The following is a 21,263-nucleotide window of genomic DNA, read 5'->3' as shown; positions in this document are numbered from 1 at the left end:
TTACTATATTGAACGTCTCTAAAAATAATATGTTAAAAGCCTAAAGCAGTAAAATCAATATGTCACTTAAGCGGTAAGAACAGGGAAATTGTTATGTGTGTTAGGTTGGGAATACTGAATGTGGAACTTCACACTTTCCGCGGATTGGTTTTGTGCGGAAAACAAGCAAATACGCACGATCTCGCACAATAGTAATATACCTTACAAGAGCGGTATGTTGAAGTTTTCATGTTCGAAGAAAAGTTTGAAAAAGCGAAACGTAGTTGAGCTTTTTTAATTTCCGAGAATTGAAAGAAAACATACCGCTCGTGTACCGTACATTATTTTGTGCGAAGATCGTTTATTACATACCTGAAAGAGGAATTTCTAATTAGTTGCAATGAAATCTCCATCTTGGTTTCTGTTCAATGACGGAAAATTTGCAAAATAAAAATATCTATCTTCAACATTGTTGCTTTAAAATGTTTTCTGTGTTTACTATACTCCAGCAGGCCGTGATATACGTCTGTCTTTTTTTTTCTCCCATCTGTAAATGCGAACTTAAAACGAACGGTAAGGTTATGTAATGATTTATTTTTCATTTTAATATTTTAACAATATTATTTATATAACATATTGCAGTAATAACATCGGCATCTGGAATCTTGTTGATTTTTTCACGGCTTCCTTAATCAGTGGAGTTGTAGAGTTATTTAATTTTTGCAAATATTTAAAAATAATTAACAGTGCAATTTAAGTGAAATTGCAGTGGTAAGTTTCCAATTTATAACTATTACTATATTGAGCGTCTCTAAAAATAATATGTTAAAACCCTAAAGCAGTAAAATCAATATGTCACTTAAGCGGTAAGAAGAGGGAAATTGTTATGTGTGTTAGGTTGGGAATACTGAATGTGGAATTTCACACTTTCCGCGGATTGGTTTTGTGCGGAAACCAAGCAAATACGCACGATCTCGCACAAAAGTTTTTTTTAGTAACGGAACTGGATAATTTGTCCAATTTCTATGTGAAATTTTGTCGATCTCTTAGTCTCTCGTACTTTCTTCAAAAGAAGTTGGCAACCTTACTATACATCCAATGGCATTTTCTAAACTCCGAACGCTGTTATAGACCGAAGAGTCCAAGCCTTGGTTATTAATTTATAAAATTATTACTGGACTTAATGTGACAAGTTTCTTCAGCGTATATTTACAAAGATTTTATTGCAATCAACAACAAATGCTTTACAATCGTCTACTATTGTAATACTCATATATGAATATGCTCATCTTTTAGACAATTATATCTTTGTCCCATTTGCTGTGGAGACCTTCGGTCCTTTGAGTCATGACGCTAAAGTTTTGGTATCTCAAATCGGCCAAATTTTGATCTCCATTACTGGTGATCGCCGTTGCACTACTTATTTGCGTCAACGCTTAAGTATTGCTATTCAAAGCGGAAATGCAATAACCGTTTTGGGTACTCTTCCAGAGTCCAACCCTTTGGAAGAACTTTTTCTCCTGTAAAATTTATTATCTCTATGTAAATGTTTATATTTAGTTTTTATATATGTGTAATTGTAACGGTGTAAATATTGTTAATCAAATAATTATTTATTTATTTATTTTTTCATAAGTGTATATTATTTTTGGGAGTGTTTTTTGTAAGTAATTTTATGAGGTTCTTATTGATATGCTGATAAATTATTTGTACGAATTACGAATTTTCTAGTGTCCTGAATTACAAAAGAATAGTACATTATGCAACGAGCCTATAATGATAGTAATTAAGAAGCGAGTATGGATGTTTATGAAACGAGCGCAAGCGAGTTTCATAATTTTGATACGAGCTTCTTAATTACCATTATAGGCGAGTTTCATACGACTTTTTATGCTCGACCATATTTCTAACTTGAAATTATTCAGATGTATACATTTTATTTGTATCTGACAAGATCGGAAGTGACCTTGTTCTAGGTCGTGAATTGTGAGATGTGCGCAGACGCGAAAGTATTGATTTTTTCCGAGGAACAATAATGTCATTGACCTTGACGTAATCCCGTTAAACTTGATAATATTATAACCTTGATTATTGAATTCGACATTGAAAAACGAGATGACAAATTGAATTTATTTGAATATTATTTACAATTAACGCTAATTATTATAGTAACAGAACATAACCTTCTGCGACAGTATTGGATTTCCAGCCTCCGTGACTTTTCGCTAATTCTCTTTCGATTGCATATCCGAGAATAATCGATACTTGCGGTTTTATAACGGTACAAAGCTGACTTGTCATTGGCTGAACACCTGTAAGCTGAGTTGTCATTGGCTGAAGACCTGTACTTTAATGAGTAGATGTACTTTAATGACATGCATTAAAGGACTGCTACCAGGTGTATAATTAGTACATTTCGGCATGGTCGAGCATAAATAATATTAATAAACATATACGAATATTCTTCAAAATTCGAAATTGATTACCAATCTAATAGTAAAATAGCCTACATATTATAATTTATTGTATAAATACAATGTAACTGGGTCACACCCGAAAAAGCAAGATGCTTGAGGTCGGGTGTGGCCAAGAATGAAAACTGGACAGAAGAAGAAGAAGAAGAAAAAAAATAATAATAATCACAACTGTAATTAAACTGTTAAATGTAATTACAGATAAAGTTTAAAAAGAATAATAAAAACAAAAACAAACAAACGGTACCATAGCCTACAGTAACTTATACATAAACGTACTAAGTTAAGAATACAACTTTCCTAACATATTCCTAACTTATAATTATTTTCATTTATTTATACACTAGATTTAGTGTACGGTGAATCGTACGTGCCTCAGAATGTTATATAATTTAGTTATAGCTGATCTTTCTATTTAAATTTTACCATTCCCAATGATATCTGCGATCTCTTGTAATTTATACCCCAAGATACGTATTTCACTATTTTAATTGAATCCCATTCCATTTATAATATCTTGATATATTTCTTCTATGGCCACGAATTTATTTTTGTCGTATTGGCAGTTAAACAGTTGTAAATACTGAAGTTGCATAAATGTTTGCGGATTTTGTTTGTTTTTCTAACAAGAGAATACAGGAGTTTGTGTCGTATATAATAAAAATCGATTGCTCTTTGATGTTTGCCCAAGTCCATTTTTCATTATGAAACCCTGTATCACAATTCATGCCCTCCCCCAATAATGGCGCTTCGGTAGAAGACAGGCCAACAATGAGTAGAAGCGGATATAATAATGGGGATAGGATATTGCTTTGAAGAGGAAGCGGTTCTGCGTCATATAAAAAGTTGAAATCAATAGCGCGTCCACCAATGAATCCGTTGAACAATGCCCAGTTATATATTTTAACTTGGCTTCTCATTTTGCTGATCCAAAATTTTACGTTGTTATGATTTACATCTACTATTTTAAATTCCTGCATTGCGGTATATGTGAGTTAATATATAGAGGTATTCAAATGCCACAGGAGATTTTAAATTTCCTTAATAATTTTACTAAAACATAAATTTATAAAAAAAATAATAGCAAATTTATATTATAAAGACGTAGTGTTCATTTGCACACACTTCGGTTTCAATAGTTTCACTATTGTCGCTGAGGCAAATGAAATAAGTAAACAGCAATTGAAGTAATTTTTATTATTCTTGAGTGAGTTAATGTGTGTTTTTTTCGAATGCGTGTCGGAAAAGAATGGTTTTACCTCTACAAATGCGAATTGGCATTATTCAGTGTTACTATAAATTAATGTAATAATAAAAACTATTCCATCTAAAATATTTTTAGTGAGAATAATTTTATATTTAGCTTATATATGCAGTGACGAAGCTAAGGTGCAAACACTTGATAGGCTGTAAAAATCTGCTTACCTTTATTTTTTATACAGCAAATGTTTCTCAGCTTTCCTATCAAATTTTTTGAGACACCCTACAAAAAGATGACCATTCGTTTTCACCCCGAAATAGAATACAGGTATAACAATATAATGTATTTACCACAGAGGATTCTGTTAGCCGAGGATATTTCATATACCATGGAAATAGAAATTTTCTATTTTTTCTTCCTCCAACCGCTAATTGAATATGTAAATATAATGTCGATCTCTTATCTTTGTAAGCTCATTTTGTTTCATGCGCCCAACTTGAAAACGGTTTCTCTTTTAATTCTGCAAAGAATGACCTCAATGTTCTCCCGGTATGAGCCATTTTACACAAAATTAGTATGCAATATACACATGCATGCACTTTTGATTAAACTACCACTCAAAAATGCAGCACATTCCTAGAACACCAACACAGCGCGGCGTTTTATATCGATGTTGAGACTAGTTCCGTGTCCTGTTAACACCAACACAGCGCGGCGTTTTATATCGATGTTGAGACTAGTTCCGTGTCCTGTTATTGAGTCATGGCGAATAGATACCTCCTCCTTCCCGACCTCTCCTCAAGCTTGCGAGTGCCGCTGCCTGAGAGCGAGGCTTTTTTCACAAGACTCTCGCACTGAACTGTCCATACTGGAATGACTGCCAACACTGAATTTAATATATGGAAGGTTGGAGTGAAACCAAGTGTTACTATTCATTGCTATTACAAACTATTTCGAACATTTTGAACATAAGGAGCAATAAAATTAATAAATTCATTCTTGCTCATTATGTATATTAAAGATATTTCGAACATTTTGAATATAGGTACCAATTCATACACCTGATCGTGATCATTCTTTCTAGTACAGATATCTCGAACATTTACAATGTAAGGTCCATTTCCTACGTCTAATTCTACTTATTCTAGCAAAGGTTTCTAAAACATTTTGAATGTAAAAACCGCTTTATATGACTGTCTGATCGTTCTCTTTATTCCTAGTATACTGAATTCTTGTAGGTGACCTACATTTGTATAACATTACCAATGTTAGGACCAATGAACTTCATATCACATTTAATAGTGTTCATTGTTTGTAGTAAAGATATCTTGAACTTATTGAATATAAGGATCTTGTCATAGGGAGGATAATATTGATATAGATCTGAGGGAGGTGGAATATGATGGTAGGGACTGAATTAATCTTGCACAGGATAGGGACCGATGGCAGACTTAAGTGAGGGCGACAATGAAACTCCGGGTCCCTTAAAAGCTATAAATAAGTAAGTATTAGGCCTACTAATTATTATTTATGACTGATTCATCTAATATTAAATTGTATTTTGTCTGGCAATATGAAATTCATAGACTTGACTAAACAGTTTACGATTCATTAGAACTAGCCGAAAAATTTGGTTTGTTTGATTACTTGAAATTATTAGTACGAAATACGAAACCCATTTTCAGTATATGCTGTGTATTTATTATTTTATTACTATGTCATTCATTATTATTATTATTATTATCATTATTATTATTATTATTATTATTATTATTATTATTATTATTATTATTATTAGGCTATTATTATTAATTACGTTAAAATTTTGAATAGCAGTCGCTAGTAACTTTCACGGATGTTGGCAGTGTTTTCAAATACAAATGATGATGTCAACACAAGTAGACCTAACTTTCAGTTATAGTATTCGTCAGTCCGCGAAATTCGAAAGAAAGTTTGCAAAAGAAAACTCAACCTGATAACTAGAAAACCGATATAATCCACTAGCATATTAAGTTTTTTCACTGGTTTATTTTACGACGCTGTATCAACTGCTATAGTTATCCAGTATCTGAATGATATGAAGGTTATAATGCCAGCGAAATGAGTCCAGGGTCCAGCTCCGAAAGTTACCCAGCATTTGCTCTTAATAATAATAATAATAATAATAATAATAATAATAATAATAATAATAATAATAATAATTTATTTTAGCTGGCAGAGTTAAGGCCGTAAGGCCTTCTCTTCCACTCAACCAGCAAAAAGTGTATATACATATGCATGAACTTACAAAGAATTCAACAATTTGATTTAGATGAGAGTTACATGTACACAAGAGTTATTTACGAATTAAACAACAAAATACTATGAACTATTAATTAAACACTGAAATAAATTGTGTAGCAGAATTAAGCTAAAATACATAGAATGTTAATATATTTAAAATAATATTAGATAATAGAAAGAGATTAGATAATAGAAAGATAAAGAGAGCTTAAATCAGTATGATTGGAGTGAAATGCTAATAAGGTTATCTTTTAAGCTGTTTTTAAAGGTGTTTATTGTCTTGCAGCCCCTAATACTTTGTGACAAGGAATTCCATTGACGCGAGGTGGATACTGTAAAAGATGATGAATAACAAGATGTTCTATGAAGAGGTATACTTAGCGTGCCACAGATAAGTGAGCTGGTATTTACGTCGTGGTTAGAGTATAGATAAGAGACCCGAGACGAAAGGTAATTTGGTGTTGAGCTGTGCAGAATTCGAAAGAGTAAAGACAAAGAGTGTAAAGTTCTGCGTTCTCTGAGTCGGAGCCACGAAAGACTTGCGAAGGACGGTGATATGTGATCATATCGTCGGATGTTGCACACGTATCTGACGCACATATTCTGACCTCGCTGTAACTTGAATGACAGTTCAGAACTTAGGTCACTTAACAAAACGTCACAATAATCCAAGTGCGGCATTACTAGGGTTTGTACTGGGTTGAGAGAAAATCTCGGAAAATACCTCAACCAGTTAACTTGTCCCAACCAAGATTTGAACCCGGGCCCGCTCGTTTCACGGTCAGGCATGCTAACCGCTTCTCCACAAGGTGGGCCTAGCATATGTAATAGGAGGAAAAAGTGTATGTTTCACTCTTAGCGTATAAAGCAAGAAGATCCAGACTATAGACTTGTTCACATTTTATTTTATTTTTTATTTATTTAACTAGCTAGCTAGCTAGCTAGTGAGTACAAATTAAAACTATAAAACAAAATAAAACAAACAAAAAAAGAAAGAAAACCAAAATATAACATGTACTCACTGTGGCAAGATAATACCCAAATACAAATGATGACGACTTGCTTAAGACATAACATTTTCGCTCTGGGATTTTTTTTTAAAGTAGGTAATATAATTCATGCCGGAAAAAATAAATCTGGCCGAATTGAACTGAATAATATGATATTCAGCTTATGTTCTTGACATTGTTAGGCAGTATCCTAGTTATTTTTCCCCTCAGGTTTTGTTAACGCTGAACAACTCTATCTGATAACAGTATCACGAAAGGGGGTTCTTCCTCCCTCAATCAGTGCACCATCTACAAGGGTAATTATTCATATCGTCTTGTTGCTCTTCATTCTAAATCTATTGTCAGAACATGACATGTGTGCCATGTGGCCATGATGTTTTCTTTTCAATATGAAAACAAAAGCCAATCACCATTAACCGTGACGTAATGAAAGATAGCCCTCCTACTAAACAAACTATAACCAGCATGACGAGTGCCATATTGATCAAACCGGAGAGGGTGAAGAATGGAGATTGCGAGCACAAAGGAACGGCAGGTGACTTCAGTAGGATGAGTCTTTTCTCGAAACATTGCTGACTGAAATGTATTTCCTTGTTTTATTTATGCCTTGTCCTAGTGTCCAATATGAGTACATACTTATTCAAAACACTTCTCCAAGTTATTCAACATGTCAATACTCTTAACACAGCTGGCAGGCAATGCTAGTCCGGTCCATTTCGCGAAGATTAGCGAGCTAGTTTTATCCTAGATCATATATGTAACAGATAACTCCTCGCTACGTTAAAATCGGCAGCACTTTGAAGAGAACAACCGCCAAGATCGCCACCCTTCCGCCGTAAACGAACACGAGATGGCAGCACAGTCGCTAATGCAACTCAAATGGGAATTATGACGTGACTCCTTATGTAACAACTAGATGGCAGCGTAGTAAACCTGACAAAAGCTGTTAACCTCAAAGCCTATAAGCCAGACATATCTGTTACATATATGATCTAGGGTTTTATGCATTACAGTGGTTCCCAACCGGTGTGTCGCGCAGCCCCATGGAGTGTGTCGCGAAATTATGGATTTTAAAAATAAATTGTATGCCATCCAGAAAGTCTCTTTACAACGAATTTTTTATTTGCAACGAAATCTTTGATATGGTATTATCGCCGCGCTCTCATGATTAACATTCGGCAGGTCTTTGAGCGGCCTCGTGCATAACATTCGGCAGGTCTTTGAAATTTAATTGTATTATTGTTTTCAATTTCTTGTGTCGCCGCTCCAATCACTCGCCTCAATTTCAATATTGCAACCAATAAGCTGCTTCCATTATTAAATGACACCTACTTGTCTAATCCACGTGGACTAAAACCGAGGTTGCAATGTCTTGTGCTGAGGACGAATATTAAGGTATGTAATTAAAATTATTATTGAGGAGTTATTATTAAGAGTTAAGAATGTCTGCGTACTCGTATATGAAATAATAATAATAATAATAATAATAATAATAATAATAATAATAATAATAATAGCCATTTAACAATATAACAAACTAGTGCTTATTCTTATCGAGGTATAAAAATAGTAGACGTGACAACGTGACGCTTAGAGTGAAACCTACAGAGCAACAATCGGTCGGCAAAATTATGTTTTAAAAGCACACCGCACGTTATTGTCGACATGTTAACTATGAGGCCGTGGCGATAATACATTTTATTTTGGGACAGACTTCACCAATGTAACGTGAATACCTGCAACAATGCTCAGTTCAGCTCTTCAACCATAAGGCAACGTATAGAGAAACTCTGTGCAACCCACCAACCGCAGACTTCACATTAATTTAAATAGGCGGGTTTTCAAAAACGATAATCTTTGATCGGACATCTTTTATCGGACATCTTTTATCGGACATCCAGCATAGATAGGTTTGGATTTTTTTTTACACATATGAGCCGTTCAGAACAAAAATGGTGTTAGTCAAAATTGGGTAATGAGGTTTAAAATAAAAATTCTGTAAAATACAGCGCAAAGCAGCAATTAATAAGACTCCTTGCTGTCCACTGACTACTATTAGTTTAAATAAATTGAATATTAATTGCTACTTTGCGCTATATTTTCAGAATGTTTACTTTAACCCTCATTACCCATTTTTGACTTACACCACTTCTGCTCTGAACGGCTCATATCTTTGTTTTTTTTCTAATGCCACTCAAGTTGCTGCTTGTTCTTTTACAATTTTTCCGATTGCGTGTTAACATCGAACACAACATAGAAATTGTTATCAATGTTTTTTTCTGACGGAACACGCTGGATCGGCGTTCCGGCACCTTTTGTTGCATTTTTCATCATGGAACAGAAATATGTGCGAATAACAATGTTTATAATATAATTTTTCTTTGAATTCAGCTTAGACCTTGAAAGTCTTAGTTGGATGAAAAGGAGGTTAAAAACGACAAAATTCCAGTGCAGTGAACAATAATTATCTCCCCGTCCGCTATAAAATATTCTACACACAGTTCCATCATCTTTTTCTCCAGAAGAAATATAGGCCTACTAGTTATTATTATTATTATTATTATTATTATATTATTATTATTATTATTATTATTACTATTAATAAAATTAAATAAGTGTGTCGCGATATCGTGGGCGTTCAGTAAAGTGTATCGTCAGTCAAAAAATGTTGGGAACCACTGCATTAATTCATGCGAAATAATTTTGCGTAGAAATTCACAGATATTTTCCTTACATGTTAACATTTTAACCGGCACTACTTTTCGTCCTTATTTTCGGGGCTTTCTCAAATTGCATTGTGGTGACTTCTTAGGTCACCAATGTGTCGAATATTACATTTTAAATACTCGTCATCTTTGATTTCTGCATTAAGTAATGACGAAAAAGTAAAATTTTTTCTAACAGAACCAAAATTAATTCACGCTTATTCATTCCAACACTCACTAACTTACAAATGGTTTTTAGAAAACCCGGAGATTCATTGCCGTCCTCACATAAGCCAGCCATCGGTCCCTATCCTGAGCAAGATTAAAAATAAATAAGTAAATAAATAAATTAATTAATTAAATAAATAAATAAGTGAATAAGTAAATAAAAATAAATAAATAAGTAAATAAATAAAAATAAATAAATAAAAAATAAGTAAATAAATAAATAAAAAATAAATAAATAAATAAATGAATAAATAAATGAATAAAATAAATGAATAAATAAATAAATATTGATAAGGCGACCTAGAGACTTGCGACCCACATTTAGGGAACCAGTGAAACATCGTATCAACACAAGAGTTTGATCTGATGCTAAGCAAGTGTTGTCAGATGTTGAAACTTCCGAAATGTCTTACCGATTTGACAGTCGGGCATAGATTTTTCAAGTTAAAGAAAAAGATGGCATGGAATTTGTAGAATCCCTATAATTGTGTGGAACTTTTAACTGGTTAGTGGTTGTATAATTTTCAAATAATCGCAGGTACCGCTTGATTAGATTTTCTTGGCGTAATAACCAAATACAAAGAACTTGAAATTATAATGAATATCTTAACCATTGCCAGAAAATGAATGTAGCATTTTCCTGCTCAAACCAACAGTAAAACTTTGAATATGATATTATAAGATAATATTAAAACTTAATTTATTTTTAAACAATGATGTGTTGTGGGATGATGCATCGGCTCACCGCCGATACATGCGTTGCATCAGCGCACTTCCGCTAAGAAGCAAGTTACTTGTAGAGTTCTACAGAATCAAATTTAATTGAATTGAAAGAGAGGGGAAATGGGAGGAGAAATTTAAAAGGTACTCAAAAACGCGTCCTTGCGAAGGGAGTTCGGACTGAGAGAAACTGAATATGTGAGCTCCAAACTTGTAGGCCACTTGTCTCACTCTGGGTTACGCTGCTCCACTGGAGGAGTTCTAGAAAATTTTGAAGGAAAAAAGCCAAAAATCGATGTAACCTCTTAGGTACCACATACAGGAGGGGGATGCAACGGATATTTTTCTCGAATAGATGCCCATTTAAACGTTACGCGTTGAAAATAGACGGATTTCAGAGATTGAGAACGTTGATATTATGAACAGAAGCTGAAATTTTGATATATTATTACGATGTACAGAAGTACATATGATATTTCCGTGGAGAAATTTTGCGTCATCATATGATAAAGGATGAGTAGAACAGAGAAAAATTCTCTCCGGCACAGGAATTCGAACCCAGGTTTTCAGCTCTAAGTGCTGACGCTCTATCCACTAAGCCACACCGGATTTCCATCCCGATGTCATATTGAATTCTCTCAGTTTAAATTCCACCTTTTGGGTTCCCTCTAATGGCCTACCCTCATGCACTGCGTCATGTATGACAGTGTCACAATGTCCAAATAGTCACTCACAACGAGCGCACCTCTGCACATGTGTGGACATTGTGCCACTGTCATACATCTATGACGCAGTGCGTGAGGGTAGGCCACTAGAGGGAACCCAAGAGGTAGAACTTAAACTGAGAGGATTCAATCCGACATCGGGATGGGAATCCGGTGTGGCTTAGTGGATAGAGCGTCAGCACGTAGAGCTGAAAACCTGGGTACAAATCCCGCTGCCGAAGATAATTTTTTCTGTTCCACTCATCCTTCACCATATGATGACGCAGAATTTATGCACGGAAATATCGTATGTACTTCGGTACATCGTAATAATATAATGATATGCGAAAAAAAAATCACTTAGTGATTTAAGACTTCGCTTATTCCGTCGGATCCCGGCCACTTAGTCACTCATAACGAGTGCACCTTTGCACATGTGTGAACATTGTGCCACTGTCATACATCTATGACGCAGTGCATGAGGGTAGGCCACTAGAGGGAACCTAAGAGGTGGAACTTAAACTGAGAGGATTCAATCCGACATCGGGATGGGAATCCGATGTAGCTTAGTGGATAGAGCGTCAGCACGTAGAGCTGAAAACCCGGGTTCAAATCCCGGTGCCAGAGAGAATTTTTCTCTGTTCCACTCATCCTTCACCATATAAAATTTTGTTGTTTGTCAACTTTTTTCAATCGTGGTTGGCAAAAACTGGCCTCGGAGCTAATGTTACTCAGAATTTCATTCAACGACTTTACAATTGCACAGACATCCACAGAAACAGATCTCGTGGGCGTGTTTCGTTGAAAATCTCGCATTGTGTGCTCCAGGGGGACAGTGTTAGAATACAGTTCATTTATCTCTTTTGTATGGAGTCTTGTCTTCTCGCATAAAACCTGAAAGGGAAAGTTTAAGGACCTGACCACTTGATTGTTATTAACTGGACACGGAGCCGCAGTTGAAGGCTTTGAATCTGAGCGTGGTTGCTTTGTGAGCAGAATTCAATTATGAAATCCCAGTTGTACGCGGGTTCTTTGGTCAGAGCCTCATCCTTGTTCACCGCAGCCCAAAGGCTGTACCTTCGCGTCCTAATGAAGGAACGGGGATATAAAATTCAGATTTGAGTAACAATTCTACTGTTCTACATAGAAAAGAGTCGTTTAATATTTCAGCCATGGCAAATTCTAATTTCGATAGAGGAACTTTCTTGAGGCTTTACAACAGTTGAAATTCGGGCACAACAAATTGCATCTTATGAGATACACCTTGTCTATTAATTATTCGCTTATGTAACGTAGTTAGTTTTAGTAACATCAAAAGTGACGACGGATGAGGGTGCGAATTAAGATTTCTGATGAGGGGGGATAGAATCCTAGATGGAGAATACCATACATAAAATTATTATTCTCATTCGATACGGCTCAACGCTTGGTCGCACTGAGTTGCTTCCCTTGCATCTTGATCAACATAATTATAGGTTCCATGAGCAGGTTTAAGATAAGATGTGTAATTCCTAAGTTACTGATTGTTGTCAGCTTGCCGGTGATGATAACACATCAATAATATTTTCTTTGTTTACTTTATACTTTATAAAGTATACTCGTATTAAAACAATTCTATTTTGTGAGAGGGAATAGAAGTTATTTTTTTTTATTTTACTAGGTTATTTTACGACGCTTTATCAACATCTTAGGTTATTTAGCGTCTGAATGAGATGAAGGTGATAATGCCGGTGAAATGAGTCCGGGGTCCAGCACCGAAAGTTACCCAGCATTTGCTCATATTGGGTTGAGGGAAAACCCCGGAAAAAACCTCGAGGTAACTTGCCCCGACCGGGAATCGAACACGGGCTACTTGGTTTCGCGGCCAGACGTGCTAGCTGTTACTCCACAAGTGTGGACAATAGAAGTTATCCTTGACAGGGATGTTAATGTGAAAGTATGAGAGGGGGATAACTTTCCAACAGGGGGGGAATCCCCCCATGACCCCCGTTAATTCGCACCCTGCGATGGATTCATCGAATTTTGCTCAATTCCTTGAAACGTTTACGCTGTTCATGATTGTTCCTGTGAGCAGTGGTGGGATTGTAGGGATGTTTGGGATTTGAAATAAAATTTTGATATTCCTTTTCATTTCTGCCTCCCTAACAGCTTGCTTCAAATCTTGAAGTGTCTGGTATCGATGTTTCAAGACATGCTGCTTAATTATTCCCCAAAGGGAAATCACACCGCCTTTGCTGCTGCGAAAAATTTCACACAGGACATGGCGCCGCATTATTTTGTGCCGCAACAATGATGGTGCCCATACTGATGTTCTGCATCACTAAACAAGCTGGAACGTAAAGTATCAACCATTGTCACACATCTGCTATGACATGTTCAAAATGGATGCACATCAACATACAAACAAGGGGGGGGGGGTGGCAAGACTTTCGGACCTTACTGTACAACAGAAGGGGTGGGTCGTGCCCCGTTGAACTACTGTGCCTTATATTATTATATTATTAAGATGTACCTAAATACATATGATATTTCCGTGCAGATATTCTGCGTCATCATATGATGAAAAATGAGTGGAACAGAGAAAAATTCTTTCCGGCACCGGGATTTGAACCCGGGTTTTCAGCTCTACGTGCTGATGGTCTATCCACTAAGCCACACCGGACTCCCATCCCGGTGACGGATCGAATCCTCTCAGTTTAAGTTCCACCTCTTGGGTTCCCTCTAGTGGCCTACCCTCTGCACTACGTCATAGACGTATGACAGTGGGACCGTATTCACACTCATCTTTCACCATATGATGACGCAGAATATCTGCACGAAAATATCATATATACTTCAGTACATCATAATAATATATGATATGCGAATAATCACTTAGTGATCTAAGACAGCGCTTATTCCGTCGGATCCCGGCCACTTAGTCACTCATAACGAGTGCACCTCTGCACATGTGTGGACACTGTGCCACTGTCATACATCTATGACGCAGTGCATGTGGATAGGCTACTAGAGGAAACCCAAGAGGTGAAACTTAAACTGAGAGGATTCGATCCGACATCGAGATGGGAATCCGGTGTGGCTTAGTGGATAGACTATCAGCACGTAGAGCTGAAATCCCAGTTTCAAAATCCAGTGCCGGAGAGAATTTTTCTCCGTTCCACTCATCTTTCATCAGACTGTGCCTTAGTTGTTCTCTATTTACTTTCTTTGTGTTGCAGTCGACGAGTAACCTTTTTTAATTGGTTATTTTACGAAGCTTATGAACTGCGACGAGTAACTTAGGCTTACATCATGGGCTAGAGACCACAGAATTCAGTTTATTTTCGAAAAATAACAGTGCTGAAATATTATATTTCGCGTTTTATCGTTAATTAGTTGTAAGATAATTGCAATAATTTCGTATACATTGGAAAGAGTTTTTTAAATGAAACAATAACTCTATATTACGCATTAGGCGTCAAAATAATGATGAAAAGGTTTCATACATCAATTTATTCAACAGATGCACAAGAAATCCAGACACATTTCAACACAGCAGGTGTAAATTCAGGTAATTTAACATGGGAGTTTGTAATGCCTCAATCATGTCAACTTTAACATTGAAAATGTTGGCTGATAGTTTCAAAACTATTTCTTTCAAAGTAACAAATGCTACGCTGCAATCAGTACTTTATATATCCTCGAAGTAACTCATTGTTTTAACCCTCTCTGTGAGTGCATTAACATTATTAACATTTATCTGTACAATATTTGCTGGGTTGAATGAATCATTTAAATTTATAAACAAAAAATATGAATCATGTAACTCGTAGTTTTAAATTTTCTGAATCAATAGTTTACTGACATGCTTAAATAATTCTTATATTTCAGTCTTTAAGTCCAAACTGAAATGGTTAATTAATTTGCCTACCGTCTCCACTACATTTTTAGAAATTACTATATTCATTCCACGCTTCATAGCATTATGTGGAAATCTGTGTTCTCTGTCTGTCCCTCTCCACCGCTGACCATGACTACTCACGTGCTAGTAAACAGCAAACCTGTTTCAGGGCAACATGTTTCGTTCACTGATAATCATGTATGACAGCCGTGGCGAAAATGTGATCGTGCGCCGAGCCACTGTGTAACCTGCAACGTGCATAGCACCTATGGAGGGAGGAGGACACCCGAAGGGGAAGTGAAGCAACTGTCTGACTTATTAACGGATTTTCACTTTCCTTATATCAAGCACTCAAATATAATTTTATACAATATAAGGTTACAAACTAGTGTTCAGTACGTGTAACGAAGAAAGAAATGAATAAGAAAACATAGGACACATTATCACAACCTAAAATTAACTGTCTTCAGAATGTCTCTGCGATAGAGTTTCAAAATCAGGCATTATGTCACTTACTGCCAGTCGTAGTTGATCACGAAGACATTTGTCTGTCAGTCGTGACCTAAATTTGGTTTTTACTACTTTCATTGTTGGAAATAATTTTTCACAAACGTAAATTGTAGCTAACATGGCTTCGACAGAGCAAGCGAAATAAGAACGAAGCTTTGAAGATTTATTTTTTGACAAAGATTTGAAAAGTTCAACATTTGTCAAGTCCTTACATCTAGCTTTCGTTTAACATCACATTGTAAATCTGTGAGCTAACCGTATTATTCGTACATCTGCTTAAAAAGGATCAACGTACAGAGATAATAATAATAATAATAATAATAATAATAATAATAATAATAATAATAACAACAACACTTAACATTTTAATATTTCATGAGTGACATGTAGTATAATGCCGTTTTATGTTATACAATCGTTTTCCTAGTAATACTTGTGAACAAATCATACATTTAATAATCTCATCATATTGGCAGCAAAAAAATGCGTCCTCCCATCCTACTTGAAACTTTCGTTTTTGTAGAGGTACATGGTTTTGGGAGAGACATTGCGACGATACGCCACTTGCAGGTTAGAGACAAATACAAACGGAACGGAGTTTGACTCCAGTGAGTGAGAGGGTGGGGGTTGGGGGAGGCAGGAAGCAAGAGAAATGCATAGCTATCAATGCGAGCTACAATGTGCTTGCGAGTCACATTTTCGCCACGGCTGATGTACGAAGTATTATATAATATACAGGGACATCATTTTATTTTTACTAACATTTTTAATATTAGCTTGCCTATACCTCTGGATCAACGCCGTTTGCTATTCCCTTCCACAACTGGAGTTCGATGATACTGGCGTAGGCTAATATACAAACGAATCACTCTACTATGTATAGGAGGGAAGAAAAGTAGTTCATCCATTTACGTAAACTAGGAAATATTGCGCTTTTGCGTTTAATAATTTTCATTAGGTTTTTGTTTAATCAAAATACAGTACAGTATTAACAATGAGTGTTTTTACTCACGAACTGAGCTGTCCATGTGGACGTATTCATTATGCAGTGTATATTATACTGTCTACAGCACATTAGCGTACAATATAGAGAATGAAGTTAAATTGAAAAATAATCATACGGATATTTAAACACACTTTTTTATATGGTGGCCGTTCATTTCGATACAGGGTTCAGTTCTAATGTGCATATTATCGCACTATAGACTATTGTACCTAATCCCAATTACCAGTTCGTTCCTCGTACTAGTAACTCATGTTGAAACAATTCTGTACCTACTCTGTAAAAGAGTACCTTACGTACTGTAAATTCAATCTTCACTTCTGCCCGATCCGAAAAGAGAAAATAATTCAGACATACTATCTACTGTCCGTCCAAGTGGTTATGTCATAAGGTCGTAGAAAGGAGGGAAATCACGTGACAGTTAATTACTTAACGAAGTCCTTTTATTTAAGTTATTTTAAACAATTGTATGGGTATAATATTATGTATACGTCCAATTTCTAACAGAAATTAATGTTCTCAGGAAAGAGCTAAGACAGCCCAACCACTAGCTGGCGAATAAAAGCTGATGGGGTTAACCGAGATACGACGTAGGCAAATGGATGACAGTATCTGTGCGAAAATAATTCAATATTGAAAGCTCTTTCGTCACTGGAAAACGCGAACATATTTTTGGAACGTACTGTGGCTACTATGACTGTATATGCGGTCTTAGATCTGCGTGGAAGACGGTTGAACTTCGTTAGTAGAAGGGGTGGGAGTGAAGTACATTAAAAAACTCAGGTACAATAAAAATTGAAGTAAAAATAAAATGATGTCCCTGTACTATACTATGAGGACACAGGAGGCTATAGTAACTTACCTCTTACTGGAATGTCAATTCAGGCGAATTGTTTAGAAGCAGAAAATCTAGCTGTTCGTCTAACGATACAACATAATATATTACGTTTTAAACTGAATAAAATAAATAAATAATTTTTAGACATGAACAGTTATTAAGTAACATTGTACCGCGTAAAGAGAAATATACTTTGGATCACAACCGAGTCTGTAGTCCCAAGACAAACAGAAGAACATCTGTGTGTGTTTGTACACGTAGCTGAGGGTAGTGGATCTGACAGGACGTCCAACCCTTTCTGTTTGTGTGCACTCCCACAGTTAAAAGGGTTAAAACAGTCTGTTTCTGATATGGCCGTCACCACGTATTATACTTGCCGAACGCACCTGGCGTCTCCCTAATGAATCTGGACTGGGGACCCGTTTTGACACTAACGCATGATCCTGCGGGTTATAAGTCAACATTACCGGCGTTCAAAAGAAACGAATATCTGCGCCATTGACGGGCTCGTTCGTTTCGCTTATTAATGTGCTCGCGTTTATAAATACGTGGGTAATGACGTCGACGTCCTGCCCACAAATGCAGTGTTTGAAATGACAGGGTCGTAAACAGAGACCCGAATTGTGTGCGAAACATAAACTTGGCGTAATATCAAAACTAAAGGCATTAAATGGAATAAAATCGTCGTCATCATCATCATCATCATCATCATCATCATCATCATCATCTCTAAAGACGGAAGCCTTAACACTCCGTAATCCTGTAGGCCTCCTGTGATGGAGATAACTTTCCTATTATTATTATTATTATTATTATTATTATTATTATTATTATTATTATTATTATAAAAATCTGAAAGTTAGAATTTATAAAACATTTATATTACCGGTTGTTCTATATGGTTGTGAAAATTGGACTCTCATTTTGAGAGAGGAACAGAGATTAAGGGTGTTTGAGAGTAAGGTTTTTAGGAAAATATTTGGGGCTGAAAGGGATGAAGTTACAGGAGAATGGAGAAAGTTACAGAACGCAGAACTGCATGCATTGTACTCTTCACCTGACATTATTAGAAACATTAAATCCAGACATTTGAAATGGGTAGGGCATGTTGCACGTAGGAGAGGTGGGATATGATGATAGAGACTGGATTAATCTTGCTCAGGATAGAGACCGATGGCGGGCTTATGTGAGGGCGGCAATGGACCTCCGGGTTCTTTAAAAGCCATTTGCAAGTTGTAATTATTATTATTATTATTATTATTATTATTATTATTATTATTATTATTATTATGCCTACTACTACTACTACTACTACTACTACTACTACTACTACTACTACTACTACTACTACTACTGCTACTACTGCTGCTACTACTACTGCTACTACTACTACTACTACTACTACTACTACTACTACTGCTACTACTGCTGCTACTACTACTGCTACTACTACTACTACTACTACTACTACTACTACTACTACTACGACGACCACCATCACCATCACCACCACCACGACCACTCCTACTACTATAGATAAAAATGTAACTGAAAACATGTTGATGACTGATTATGATGTCAATAGACAACGAACCAAACATTTCTGCGAATACCTCGCCGAAATGAATAATTTCAAGGGAAAAATTGTTCTGGGACCGGGTATCGATCCCGGGACGCTTCGCTACGCGGTCTCGGGTGTAGTCCCTGGGTAGCTCAGTCGGTAGAGCATTCGTGCGCTAAGCGAAGGATCCCGGGAGCGATACCTGGCCCCGGAACAATTTCTCCCTTCAAATTATTCAAACCTGCCTCACAGGGAGCTTTACCTGAAAGCCAGGTTTGCACCTCTCCGAAATATTTCTTTAGACATCCGAGTTCAATTGCGACAGTTTGCATCGTATCATATGATGATCCACTGACAATCGTCTTTTTTTTTTTATTCCTGACGTCACTAATCTTCGGGAATAATTATAAGTAGGGACTGTCTTTTCTTCCAGGGCGTACGCCATACGGAAATAAGATTAGCTTTTCATAGACTGTATTGACGACGTCATATTTGACGTGTGCCACAGCATCTTGTTTGTGCTGAAGTTGACGTCCTATTCATGATTCAAAACAAGACCTCATAGACTGTTTACGGAGTGTTTTAATGATAAAGACTGATATACTACGACGATGTTTCCTAGAATTTAATTACTCGTACTTGTTCATTAATTTAATTTATTTATTTTTAGTGGCAGAGTTAAGACTATAAGGCCTTCTCTTCCACTCAACCAGTATAAAAATAAATGGAGAATATAAATACTCGTAACAGCAACACTAAAAACAACAACAAAAATAATAATAATAATAATAATAATAATAATAATAATAATAATAGTAATAGTAACCGCAAAATGTATATGTGTTTATAGTTGCGACGCTGTTAATCCCGGCGGGACTCCTCCTCTTTGCTTACGTCTTAGGAAGTCAAGGCTCTATAAAGTCTAGATAGGTAGTATCGTTCGCCATTTTTGTTCTTTCGTTGCCGAGCTACCGGACGAGGGATCTATTTGCCACACCGTTAAACATTATCATGTCGTAGCTCCTATGATAATAAATCAAACGCACTGTAATTGAGCAAATAATTGAGCGGCAAATAATGTCCTCTTGTGCTTTCTGCGAACGCCAACGAAAGAACCAAAATTGCGGACGATTATATTAAGTATTTATCCAGCCTTAGGAAATAGATAAAGTCTTCATCAGCGAATCACAAGACGCACACGTTTAAATGTAGCCGATCTGCAACGTAATTGGCTGCCGGAAATTAGAGCGAAGGGATTATAGTTACTGTATATGTAATTCAAACAGTTAAACAATTATAATTTAATGTTAAATAAGACAATTTGTACCAAAGGAATGATATTTCATAACAAAGGACAATAATTGAATTGTAGAAACTACGCAGTCCGTTTGAGGAAATTTTTCAGGAGACACAAAAAACTGATTATATTCAAAAGCGTTTTACGTTTTTTACGTTTTCCGAATTCATCCTTTCATTTCCACGATATTACGTTGATTGCAAGATTGACACCCGCCTGTGAATAGAACTGCATGTCTAAAGGAAGACATAGTTTTCAGCAGGGTGATTGTTGCAGGTCGCCCCAGGTGTTGGCTCGTACGAGACAGTCGAGGCCTTCCACTACATGCGCGACGCTCACAGCCACCACGCAGCGCTCACCGAAAAGAAGGCCAAACCGCCATTTTTCGGGGTAACAAAACGTTTTGGAAAAGTGCCGGACGAAGTGAACCGAAACACCGATCCGGATAACCCAGGTTCGTGTACCGTCATTATACAAATTCTACACTTTCTTATTACAGCTGCATTGTGTAGAACTGATCGAGAGCAGAAAGATTCCATCCGAGCAGATTCCGTATTCCAGAAATCCATGATACGATTTACGATGTTTGTATTTTGAGACTATATTTGACTGCCTGTATCTTCGGAAATGATTGATAGGGCGCTGAATGAATCTCGTAGCTACTCTAGAGGTTTGAAAATGTCCAATACTAGTGGCGAAGCAAGGTGTAAATACTGGGTAGCATGAAAAAATCTGCATACCATTTAGGCTATATCTTTTTATAGATCAGATGTTTATCGGGTTTTCTATCAATTTTTTTGTGACACAGACCCCACAAGAAGATGATGACCACTCATTTTCATCCCCAGGTATAACAATATAACTTAATTC

At 36.3% G+C, this 21,263-nt stretch overlaps 1 protein-coding gene across 1 annotated transcript in view; it reads left to right on the top strand.

Annotated features, from left to right (window-relative positions):
* Nucleotides 1–7,412: 7,412 nt before the first annotated feature.
* The window catches only part of LOC138691387 (sperm-tail PG-rich repeat-containing protein 2-like), a 98,802-nt gene continuing 84,951 nt past the window's right edge, over nt 7,413–21,263 (top strand). Inside the window, exons 1-2 of the mRNA XM_069813299.1 lie at nt 7,413–7,478; nt 20,670–20,847. Of these exons, the coding sequence (XP_069669400.1) occupies nt 7,413–7,478; nt 20,670–20,847 (244 nt within the window). The remainder of the gene's footprint in view (nt 7,479–20,669; nt 20,848–21,263) is intronic.

Source organism: Periplaneta americana, chromosome 16, assembly GCF_040183065.1.
Source record: "Periplaneta americana isolate PAMFEO1 chromosome 16, P.americana_PAMFEO1_priV1, whole genome shotgun sequence".
Classification (NCBI taxonomy): domain Eukaryota; kingdom Metazoa; phylum Arthropoda; class Insecta; order Blattodea; family Blattidae; genus Periplaneta; species Periplaneta americana.
The sequence above is the reverse complement of the archived record's forward strand: the minus strand, read 5'-3'. Positions and strand labels throughout refer to the sequence as shown.